General features: G+C 53.3%; 5 protein-coding genes across 5 annotated transcripts; 2 read left to right on the top strand and 3 right to left on the bottom strand.

Annotated features, from left to right (window-relative positions):
* Nucleotides 1-291: 291 nt before the first annotated feature.
* On the top strand, nt 292-2,700 carry GUITHDRAFT_138033 (hypothetical protein; the record flags this gene model as incomplete). Its single annotated transcript, XM_005833573.1, has 11 exons — nt 292-392; nt 691-963; nt 1,016-1,059; nt 1,117-1,178; nt 1,329-1,654; nt 1,751-1,788; nt 1,933-1,991; nt 2,048-2,086; nt 2,442-2,509; nt 2,565-2,617; nt 2,666-2,700. 11 exons carry the CDS (start codon nt 292-294, stop codon nt 2,698-2,700), a joined length of 1,098 nt encoding a protein of 365 aa, XP_005833630.1.
* Nucleotides 2,701-3,124: 424 nt separating this feature from the next.
* GUITHDRAFT_46899 (hypothetical protein) lies at nt 3,125-3,663 on the bottom strand (the record flags this gene model as incomplete). The annotated part of the gene is made up of 2 exons (XM_005833574.1): nt 3,125-3,326; nt 3,386-3,663. Coding segments are annotated over 2 exons (480 nt in total), but the record flags the coding sequence as incomplete, so codon positions are not given.
* Nucleotides 3,664-4,013: 350 nt separating this feature from the next.
* GUITHDRAFT_107437 (hypothetical protein) lies at nt 4,014-5,761 on the top strand (the record flags this gene model as incomplete). Its single annotated transcript, XM_005833575.1, has 11 exons — nt 4,014-4,052; nt 4,110-4,168; nt 4,278-4,383; nt 4,429-4,527; nt 4,728-4,856; nt 4,981-5,058; nt 5,122-5,176; nt 5,353-5,426; nt 5,513-5,570; nt 5,617-5,660; nt 5,708-5,761. The coding sequence occupies 11 exons, from the start codon at nt 4,014-4,016 to the stop codon at nt 5,759-5,761; spliced, it is 795 nt and encodes a 264-aa protein (XP_005833632.1).
* A 2,332-nt stretch (nt 5,762-8,093) lies between these two features.
* Nucleotides 8,094-8,722, bottom strand: GUITHDRAFT_152283 (hypothetical protein). The gene is made up of 4 exons (XM_005833576.1): nt 8,668-8,722; nt 8,509-8,616; nt 8,209-8,461; nt 8,094-8,164 (listed from the first exon to the last, which is right to left on the bottom strand). Exons 1-3 carry the CDS (start codon nt 8,695-8,697, stop codon nt 8,267-8,269), a joined length of 333 nt encoding a protein of 110 aa, XP_005833633.1. The 5' UTR covers nt 8,698-8,722; the 3' UTR covers nt 8,094-8,164; nt 8,209-8,266.
* Nucleotides 8,723-9,982: 1,260 nt separating this feature from the next.
* Nucleotides 9,983-10,360, bottom strand: GUITHDRAFT_57765 (hypothetical protein; the record flags this gene model as incomplete). Its single annotated transcript, XM_005833577.1, has 1 exon — nt 9,983-10,360. A coding segment is annotated over one exon (378 nt), but the record flags the coding sequence as incomplete, so codon positions are not given.
* Between the last annotated feature and the right edge of the window lie 714 nt (nt 10,361-11,074).

An 11,074-nucleotide genomic window follows, 5' to 3' on the forward strand; every position in this document is an offset into this window, starting at 1 on the left:
CTCTTCCTCCTCCTCCTCCTCCTCCTCCTCCTCCTCCTCCTCCTCCTCCTCCTCCTCCTCCTCCTCTCCTTCCCTCCCCTCCCTTTCTCCCTTCATGTCCATCACCTGCCATCGTCGCTTCTTCCGCATTTCAATGCCCCGACAGATTCTAGACCCTAGGGTGGGGTGTATTATCACCGGTACCACAGACCCCTTGTTGCTCATCAGAAGTATGGTAGGGTATTTTGAAAAGTCTTGAAGGGGGGGTGGAGGGTGCTCCTCGGGCCTGGAAGAATGCGATGGTTGCTAGGGATGGTTGCTGTGCTGGTCATCGCCGGGGGCGAGGCGAAAGGAGGAGCAGGAGCAGGAGCAGGAGCAGGAGCAGGAGGAAGCGGCAGCCAAGGAGGAGGATGGTAAGTCGCAAGAGTAAGAGCAAGATGAACATCAGATCTGCGATGGTGCATGCCAGTCCAAGTCGATGTGACCTATATGATGTCGATCGGGGCATGTTGGTGGAGAAACCGAATGGCTGAGCACAAATCAGCATCCTCGTGAATCGTTTAGCTCTCCTCCCCTTGTCACTCTGCTCCTCTTGTCCTCTTCCTCCCTCTTTCTCCCTATGCCTTCCTCTTCGATGTGCCCCCACGTGGTGTGTATGCGCTTGTCAAGCATGGCCTGTCTGTTCCTCTTTGAGTCGAACCTTCAATGCAGGACGAGCCATCGCCGCAGGTTTGCTCTCCCTCTTGCCATGACCGAGCCTATGCTACTCAACCAGGGGGAGAACTCCAAGAGCAAGAAGCTCGCAGCATCAATGAACGATGAGAGGATCGTCCTGCGAAATGCGCACAGCCAGGAGCAAATTAGCATCGAGGACAAGTCACATCCTCCAAAGGGTCCAGGGCGAGCCGTTCTCCCTGATCGTGCCATCGTGGCACTGTTTCCCGTTGGCACGCAGCTTGCTAACGGGCTGCGGCACCTGAGCACGTGAGTCGTTGGGCATGGCAGCGACGGAGGTTCACGTTCTTCAATATGACAGGTGCAGCATTCTTGCGGAGAAGTCGGGCAGAGAGCTGCTTGTAGGTGATGACCAACATCAGACATCTTGGCATGTTGTTGACATGTTCTGTTGGTGAGAAGACCCGTCAAAGTCCATCTGCGCAGCTTTCTTCGCGCGGTTCCTTCCGAGCTGCTTCAGGCAGGTACTACACGCGCAATGGACGGCGGTTAGCCTTGCGCTGATTGTTCTGCTATCAAGGTCAACCATGATGACTTGTCGGAACAATGCTCCTTGCAGCACGAGGTTTGGCATGCGAAGGGGGGGGGAGGGCGGGCTTCTGAAGGCGACTCAGGAATCGGCCTACGACTTTCTGAGCCAAGATGTTCGTACAAACTGGCATCCCATCGTAGAGGTAGAGCTTCACTTGGACATGTTCTTTTCGAGTGAAGACACTCAGGGGAGCTGCAACATTTCGAAGCTGGAAAGCAACAGGACGGCGATTTCTTCCATCTACGCTGTGATAGCACAATTGCCCTTGCAGACGGTTGAGGAGTCCCTGACAGTGCCAGTTCAGATCAAGCCCCTGGGAATGAGGGACAGTGAGTACATCCGTGCGAAGATAGAGTTCTACGGGTCCCTATCCCCTCTTTGCTATGCAGCCGATCCTGACTTGCCCATGTGACAGAAAGCTCAAGTGGGTGGGGGACATGAAGGAGAAAGCAAGGTTTCGCCTTCTTCATATCTCCCCTCTCGTCTCATTTTCTACCGTCTCAGGGGCTACATAGAGAACATGCGGGCGACGCTCGAAGCAGGTGCGACGCTGCTGTGATGCTCAGCTTGCGCGTCGTTTCACACCATCATTGCGTCAGGCAAAGTCATCGGCGTGCACATACGATACACGGACAACCTACGTCTGTCTTGTTGGCACATGTCGGTGGTGCTCACGAGGTCTGCAGATGATGAGAACAAGAAGAAAGCCGGGCTGAACACCCAGCTCAAAGACTTCTTGAAGATCGTGAGACATCTTCATCATCCTTCCGAAGAGCTCGTGCCTTCTGACCGCCCTCACAGCTGGGCCATACAGTGCAGAGGTACAAGAAGGACAACAAGGTTGTCCCGCTCCTAGTCTGCTCCGACAACATCAACGTGCAAGGCTTGGTTAAGAAGTTCCTGCCCCACGTTTACTTTCCTCCCATGATCTCAAGAGGGAGATACTTGCAGGCACTTCTCCTCCCTCCTCCTCTTCCTCCCATCTCCCCCTCTTCTCCCTTCCTGCCTCCTTCCCATCCCCCGCTCCTCCTTCCCCTCTCCTTCCCCTCTCCTCCTTCCCCTCTCCTTCTTCCCTGCTCCTCCTCCCCGCTCTTCTCTCCACCACCTCCCCCAACCGCCCCCCCCTCCCTCCGAGCGCCTGACCTCTGGGGACTCTGTCCCCCTGCCGCTCTCCGTCTCCTCACCTTCCCTCCAGGCCCTCTTCGAGATGCTGCTGCTGGGGAGCTGCGACCTCATCATCGGGAGTACCTCCTCCACGTTCAGGTCAGTCCAGGATCGCAGGCTGCTGTCGATCGCCGTGCTGAGCAGAGGCCCGCAGCTACGAAGCAGCGTTCATCAACGGGGGAACGGACATCATGCTCTGCCATGAAGGTGATCCTCTAGAAGTCGCCCTACCCGTCCCACTGACGCTCTTGGAAGGGGTATGGCAGACTTGGCACATCGGGAGTGTGTGAGTGTATTTAAGAAAGCGGCATGTTATTTCGACCCCTCCTACACCTTGTTCCCTCTTCTACTCCACCTCCTTCTCCTCTCCTCTCCTCTCCTCTCCTCTCCTCCACCTCCGCTACTCCACCTCCTTCTCCTCCCCTCTCCTCCCCTCTCCTCCCCTCTCCTCCCTACACCACCTTCTCGACTCCATCTCCTCTCGTCTCCCTTCCTCTTCTCTCGTCTCCCTCCTTGCTTCCTTTGCTCCTTTCACACGCACACCCCTCATGCCTTCCTCGCTTCCCGTTTGTTCCAATCTCGACTCTGTTTCATCTCATTCTACACTCAAATCCTCCTTCACCCCTCATGCTCAATCTCCTTTCCTTGGCCCCCATCTCCTCTTTCTCCCCTCCCTTCATCTCCTCCCCTCTCATCTTTTCCCTCATCCTTCCTCCTCTTGGGTACAGGCGCCTTGCTGTTCTCACGGGCATAGAACTTCTTGAAGAGCTCTATAGCCTCCTGCTCGTGTACTCCAGCTCGCACCTGGTAGCTCGCAAACCCGACAGCACGCAGCTGCGAGTCGCTCTCATGCATGCACATAACCGAACCGTTCCCTCCAAACTTGTCGTTGCAGCATCCGAAGACCGCTCTCTCCCTGCCAACACTCTCAGCATCCTCCCCTGCCCTGCCCCGCAGGCATCCGTCCAGACTTACAACCCGAGCATCGCAAGCGCAGAGGCACACATGATACAGGGCTCGCATGTCACGTACAGCGTACAGCCAGCAAGCAGCTGCTGCGCCCAGAGATTGTCTCCGCCCTCCTCCACGAGCGAGTCGATCGCCACCATCTCAGCATGGCGCGTAGCGTCCATGCGCTCGTTGGTCTTGTTGTGCCCTCGGGCGATCACGACTCCTCCCCTCACCATGACGCAGCCAACTGGAACTTCTCCCTCCTCGAGCGCCTTCTTCGCCTCCTCTTCTGCGAGCGCCATCATCTCGTCCTCCTCCTCCTCCCGCCCCCTCTCGCTCCCCCCCATGCCGCCCCCTGTGCCGACCATGAGGCCGGCCATGGCCGATGTCTAGCTAGGTAACACGGAGTTGCCAAATTTGCTATCCAGATGGCGGGAATGCGAAGGCTTCAGCGAGTCGTGTGGTGATGGAGGTGGCAGGCAGAGGGGAGAAGCGACAAGGCTGAGGGGAGGGAGAGGAGGAGGAGGAGAGGAGAGGAGAGGAGAGGAGAGGAGGGGAGGGGAGAGGTAGATTAGAGAGGAGAGGAGACGATACGAAGCAGGTGGGCAGGTAGGCAGGCAGGCAGAGCAGAGGATAGAGTGACCAGTGCGAGATGAACTTGTCGACGAAGGAGAAGAAGGAGGGGGAGCAGGTGAGTCGCCGACGAGTCGCCTGATGTCCCTCACCTCATACTTATCCCTCTCCCAAGGCGTCGAGGTCGGGTCAGCACGCAGAGGCGAGGCTGTCGCAGGAGGAGTATCTGGACAAGTTGTTGCTGCCCCCTGCTCCCTGCTCCCTGCTCCCTGCTCCCCCGGCTCCCCCTGCTCCCCCTGCTCCCGCTCCCTGCTCCCTGCTCCCCTGAACCCTCCGAGATCAGGTTCGGCGTCAACGTTTACCTCAAGGACTGCATCACGCTCGTCCTCGAAAACCGGCCGGAGAAGCCGCTGGAGTTCATAGCAGACTACCTCAACAACGCTCTTCATGTGAGCTGCTGGCGAGGATGGGCGATCTTTGACCAGGACGTGCAGGGGAAATCTTCGACCCAGCGATCATACCGATACATCCGTTTGACCAGAAGGAACAGGCAGGCATTCATGGATAACTTGGCCTCTGCGTATTTCACATTGGTCAGGTGATAGAGATTGCTGCTCCTGCTCCTGCTCCTGCTCCTGCTCCTGCTCCTGCTCCTGCTACTGCTACTGCTACTGCGCCTACTCCTACTCCTGCTCCTGCTCCTGCTCCTGCTCCTGCAACTCCTTTCCTCCATCCTAGAGCCCTCTTCTCTTTTCCTCATACCTTGCCCTTCCTCTTTTGCTGCTCTTCACAGTATCCTGATGCGCCTGGTAGGCATAGCGAGATGCAGGGTCAGAGCGGGCTGACAGGAGCACAATATCTCAGCCTTATCAAGCTCTTCTGCAGTGACTTTCCTCCTGAAGTGATCGAGTCCTTGACCAAGGTGAGGAGCGTGTGCTAGTGCCGCTGCCGCTGCCGATGGGGAGAGGGGGGGAGTCGCTGGCTGAGAGGAGCACGGGAGACGATGAGGACGAAGAGGCTCTACTGACGTCCTCGGCCGTCCCCAGGTGATGGACAAGAAGACTTCGGAGAGCATCTCCTTCTCTTACTTCGCCGCGGGCATCAATGCCTGCCTCATGTACGAGGTGAGTGGGAGGGCGGGGGCGATGGAGAGGGCGGGGAGGTAAGGCTGATCCATCTCATGGCAGGAATTCTTCGAGCATGCTGAGTATATCTTCAACTCGTGCGACGTCGATGCGAAGGGTCCGACACGCTTGTTCCCTCCCTCCTGCTCCTGTCCCTCACTTCCTGCTCCTGCCTCCTTTCTCCCTCTCCCACAACTTCTTCAAGTTCTGTTCTTCTCTTCCACCCTCCACCCACTCCTCCTCACCTGCTCCTCGACTCTCCATGTCCTCTCTCGACCCTCACTGCTCCTGCAGGGCAAGTGGACTACGACGTTTTCATCAGCATCTTGCGCCAGATGAATCAGAGCTCTTCTGACGTACTGCATGAGGTCAGTGAAGCTATCCCCTGCTGCGCAACCCCAGCTGAGATCTAGCTCGTCTGGTCGATCCGGCTGATGTCGCTCACTGCCAACAGAGTGAAGGATGGAACATCCCGAGTTGCAAACTCTTGGATTCTGCGCGAAATGTGCTAGGTGAGAAGCTGCCTCCTCCTGCTCCTCCTCACTGAAGCTTTGCCAGCGGCGCGAGAGCGAGGCGCGGAGAACAAGAATGTCACTTATAAGGTTTACAAAATCTTTACTATCACATCAAAAATCACAAAAGCAAGCAGGAATTCATCATGGCAGTCATCAAGATATTTGTGCTCCGCAATGAAAACAAGTAAAAACCTCACTCCGCCACTCTTCACTCCTCCACCACATTCTCCGGAACATTGTTCTCGACGATGGATGGCCAGGGATCGTTCTCATTTGCATCCCCCGTGAATCTGAAGATCCGATCGGGAACATACCGTGGGCAGTCATCTCCCTCGAGGTCCTGGTGGAGGGTCAGAGAAGAGCAGGAGGGTACAGACTTCCTCTTGCTACCTGGATGCCTCCCGACGGCCCGTCGTCCCCATCAGCGAAGGGCAGGGGATCATCGAAGCCGATGTAATTGAAGCATCGCCTGCACAACAAACATGAGATCTTCAGCACCTCCTCCTCTCCCCCGTGCTTGTTCCTCCTCCTCTCGGCTCCCCATCTCTTCCTCCTTCGCCTTCCCCTCCTGTTCACCTTCTCCAGCTCAGTGGCATGAAAGACTCGATCTCAATGCACGTAATTGTCCTATCGCTAGCATCAGGCATCTTCGAGCCGCAGCAGGAAATGTGCAAACCTGTTCCTCATTGCAAACCCATCCTTGCCCTCGTTGAGCTTGTCGTAGGTGATGGTCAGCTGAGCGATGAGGATGTTGAGCAGACCAATAGTGATGCAACTGCACGAAACAGCCGTAAGGGGAAGATGAGAACAGGAGGGGATGAGCAATCGGAAGAAACTCCGAGGAGTGTGAAGACTCACGTCACGAAGATGAGGAGGAGCGCCCTAGTAAACGAGCCAATGGTGCTGTAGTTCGGGGAGGAGATGCCCACAATCTTTTGAGGGAAAGCATCAGGCTTTGCGAGCTCAGCACGGCAGTTCTTACAGTCTGGAAAAGCACGACCAGACTCGTGTCCAGGCCCTCGTTGAAGGGTCCCTCAGCTAGGATTGAAAGAGCACTTCCAAACGCTGCGATGCAAGTCAGGAATGTATGTGTTGCAAGCAGGGAGCCACACCCGCCAACAAGACAAGGATCATGAAGAGGGAATGGCTGATGTCGTGCAACATGATGCCAATGGTGTAGGTGAAGGCAGCCATAGGAGTCGACAGGATGCTGATCTGTTGGGTAGAGTGAGATTCTCCACTATCCGAGGAATTCCTCGTTACCTGGAACACTTGGACCCACAGGAAGACGGCAGAGATGGCCTGGATCACTTTCGTACTGTTGATGGTATCATCTGTCTCGGCATCGACTGAAGTTGCGCGATCAGTTGCAACAGCTGGAAGTCAGATGGAGGTTCACCTGCTGGTGTTGTGCAAGGGCCCCCAGAAGGACAGTCGTTCTCCTCACAATTCTGAATCAAGGATCAAAATCTCCAACGGAGGGTTTCTCTCATTCTTACCCGTGTGGCGTAGGTAATGATGATCAACAAGCACGACACAACTCGTAGGATATTCCAAATATTCCAGAAGTATCTGCAAGCCGGTCAGATGGAAGACGTCTCCTATTTGAGTGACATGGCAACAGCACTATACCTCGGAAGGTGTAAAACGCAAAAGCCGAGGTTGAGGGGAAGATACATCTTCCTGACAATTTGAAAACAGAAGATCCAGAGCTAATCAAACGCGATTAATGTCCTGCTGTGGATGGATGAAATATTCACCTGAATCGCCAGCGAGAAGACAGTGGCAACCATAAGAGCGATTCGAATAGACTGAGCAGAAACAAAGTTATCTGGATGTTGAAAGAACTGACCGCACTCACCTCGGACTTGTGGTGGCATCCGGAACTGTCTGCCACGATTTCCCACATGAACAAGAAGAGCATAACCATGTAGCTGAGCTCCTTGAAGAAGAAGATCCTCAGGCCAAAGAGCTGCCACTTCAACTCGAATGTCTTGCGGACGGCAGGGTGTTGGAAGCACTCTTGATCACCTTCGAAGCAACGTCAGCCATCTTCTCCTTCAAGGTTCGTGTTCTCTGTTGTGAAATACCAAGCTCGACAAGCCAGGCGAGCGGAGAGATCCATGGATCCTTGCTTTGGTCCGGATCGCCGTACAGGTCTTTGATGTAGTAGTTCACTTTGACCTGAACTACCAGTCAGTCCTATGGCAGACATGCCACAATGAAGCGACCTTTCTTCCTGCAAACTTCTGCTTGGAATGCCACAGAAGGCCGTCGAGCAGGACTTGAACCAGCGATCCACTCTCTCTCGCGAGAGTCTCGACTAGATCAGGATGATACTGAAACATCTCCTGTTCAGAAAGGAAGGTGACTGAAGATCTTAAACGATAAACAACAGCAAGAGCGAGACCTGTCGTCCGTAGTAGTACCCATGGATGTCCGCTCTGATCGTCAAGAGATCACTGTTCATACAACGTCAAACTCAACTGTCATCTGAGCTCTTCAAACCTCAAAATGAACTCCACGAGTGGGTACTTGCCATCGTGCAACGCCCAGTACAACGGCGAGAGGGTGGCTCCATTGATATTCAACTGCTTGGAATCAGCTCCAAAATCACCACCTGCAGCGATCTCACCTCACACAACCATTTGGCTCTCTGGTTGCGAGGTGAACAAGCAACGGCATCCCGCAACTCATCCACGTCTCCATCGACCAGCGCGTGGGTGATACCGTTGCCTCCGAGGTTCAGGCCGCGAGACATGCTGTTTGCTGCTCGCTTCCACATCTAGACAAGTTGTCAGACGTAACAGTGCCTGCTCTGGCAATCGATGCATCGAAACCTCTTTCCATGCCTTTTCAGACTTTTCAGTCCATGATTCCGCTAAAATCTGTGACGCACATCAGGCAATCAGGCAAAATAAAGTCAAGAACGCACCTCCTCCAACATAGCGATCACTGCTTGTCCAAATGGACTGAGGTACTCCGCTCGGACACCATAACGAATGTGTCGCACTGTCAACTCGAACAGATTTTTGAAGAATTCCTTTTGAACGTGCGTCAGCTTTTAACCACTTTCAAGAGTTCAACTCAGCACCTCGGGATCGGTGATGCTCACGATGAGCATGTTGACAATGTGATGGACAAGGGTTCCCCACCTGAACATGCACAATGTTCAGTTGCGCTGCAAGGCAGGTGAACTTCCAGTATACATCTTCAACGAGCGTCGGAAGAGATGGGTCTGCTCAGGAGCCTGGAGGGTGCAAGTCATATGACAAAACTCAGGCACAAATGACGAACCAGCTCGTTGAGATGCTTCCAGAACAGTTGACCGAGCTCCTGTCGCAATGACCGAAATCAAAATCATCAACTGGGGAAGTACTTCTGCTGACCTCTTCCTTGCATTTCTCCTTCACGGCGTTCCAGTCATTCCAGACAACCTGATTCATGTTGGAATCATGACCCTCTAGATCGCGGGAAAACGCCTGCGGGGGTACAAATAAGCTCTTTGTGCAAGAGACCATAGAGATCGCCTACATCCATGTTCATCCTCCACAGCCAACGGAGCGCCAGAGTCAAGTTTTCATTCCAACTGAACATTCCAAGTCAGAGTGCAATACTATTGTGAAAACAGTCAAGGTCTCATACCGTGACCCCAACGTGTCAGCAATTGCAAGCTCTATCGCCTCAGCAATTGAAGACAGGTGATCGCTCCTTATTCCACTGCAAAGAACGTCAGTCAATAAACCTTGGAACAAATAACACTCAAAGTTACCAATCATAAAACTTTGGAGAGAATATGTAGACTTTCTCAATCTGCTTCTCCGGTTGCCAGACCAGCGCAGTCACTTCAATCAAGAATGAATAGACTGTGTTAATGAGTTCCTGGTATTCGATCAGCATTCGAATAGACTGCAAATTACCAGTATACCTCCTCTTCTTCATGGAACTTGTTTACAACAAGTTTCGAATCAGTGTGGGTTTCTGGACAACGCAACCACGATCAGTCAAGACAACTGAACGCACACGGAAAAATGTATATACCCTCTCCGTTAGATTTGCTTTTGTTGAGTTGGAGAACAGAAGAAAAGAACTGAAAATCCGCAGTGAGACAATACTGTAACATACTCCCACCTTACCGCGTCAGATTGAATATTGCGCATAGATTTCCCACCCAATCTCTTCTGGGAATTCTGCTGCAATTTTTCGTTGGCCTCGGCTACTTTGTGCTCGCGCACCATCTTCTGGAATCGAAGCCTGCTATTTTCGAATGCGCTGCGGAACAGATGTGGGCAGAGCTTTGCAAGCGCGGTACGAAGACACTGCTTCAACCTCCTCTCATTGGCTGGGTCTCGGATGAGTTCAGACGCTTCATGCAAAGGCGCCGCGTAGTCTTCGCCCTCTCGGATGGCCTCTGCCATGTTTTCGCAAACCATTCGGAAGATTGTCCCCCATGATTTCTCAACTTCCTCAGTCCAGGCATCCTCAGCAGCGTCGGCGAGAGCATTCATGATCACGGGTCCGATCAAAGGAATGTGATGAGGCCTCACATGATAATTAACATGTCGTAGCCCGAGCCATGCCACTTGTTGCTTCATATCGTCTGGTTCATCTGCAAACGAAACAAGCATCCCGAGTGTATCACCCATCTTGACAGCCATGTAATCACGTGGCTTGTTGAATAGGGAGGCTGCACTCGGGGCCAGCTTAAAGAGACCATCATAGATCATCCCTCCAAGATCACTTGCAGTATATTTCTCAGATATGGTGTCCCAGGAATCTCGCACAAGACCAAGAGTCGAACTCACGTCTTTCAATGACTGCTCTAGCGCCTCTGCCAGGAAAGACCACATCCATGTCCACGCTCTGTGCTCTTCAGTAGTGAAATCTTTGCCCAGAGCTGTTGAAAACACACCTAAAATGATTTTTTGCATGATGGGCATTTGACTCTGGTGCACGCCTTTGCGATGATGCATTGGTGCCAATTCTGCGATCTTGAAGTATATGCTGGCCGGAGAATGTATGTTGTCAACAATGCTGGAAAGCATGTCAACGAACTTTGTACCTTGAACTGCAGCATTTGTGAAGCGAAACATTGGTTCAAGATGTTCATCGTCTCTCACAGACTCATAGATCATGCATCCCAAATCAGCATACGACACTTTCTTGATCAACTTTTCCCATGACTGGGCAACAAATTCTGCATGATATTTCCATTCCTCCGCGTCAATAATAGGTGCTTTGCTGGCCTTCAAGCCTGCCCTCTTGCGCCTCTGACGCCCGCTCCTGAAAACACCTCCTGCAGATTTGAGATTCGTTCCAGATCTCCTTGAACTGGAAACAGTTGGCGCCTGACGCGACGATGCCAACGAATGTGTGGAGCGCGATCTAACGGATCTGGGGGATTCACATGCTTGTTCCGGCGCAGTATAGAATTCTCTGGAATTGCTGAATGGATCTGTCTTCCTTGCATGCCCTTCTCCATTTCCCGATTGTCCATTCAT

This window comes from Guillardia theta (assembly GCF_000315625.1).
Source record: "Guillardia theta CCMP2712 unplaced genomic scaffold GUITHscaffold_29, whole genome shotgun sequence".
Classification (NCBI taxonomy): Eukaryota; class Cryptophyceae; order Pyrenomonadales; family Geminigeraceae; genus Guillardia; species Guillardia theta.

Bases quoted from the DNA above. Each gene is read 5' to 3' on its own strand.
- GUITHDRAFT_152283 (XM_005833576.1), bottom strand. From the start codon at position 8,697: ATGCTCATCGTGAGCATCACCGATCCCGAG. The intron at 8,617-8,667 runs GTGCTGAGTTGA...CACGTTCAAAAG, and splicing joins TGAGCATCACCGATCCCGAG to GAATTCTTCAAAAATCTGTT. The intron at 8,462-8,508 runs GTGCGTTCTTGA...TGTGCGTCACAG, and splicing joins TGATCGCTATGTTGGAGGAG to ATTTTAGCGGAATCATGGAC.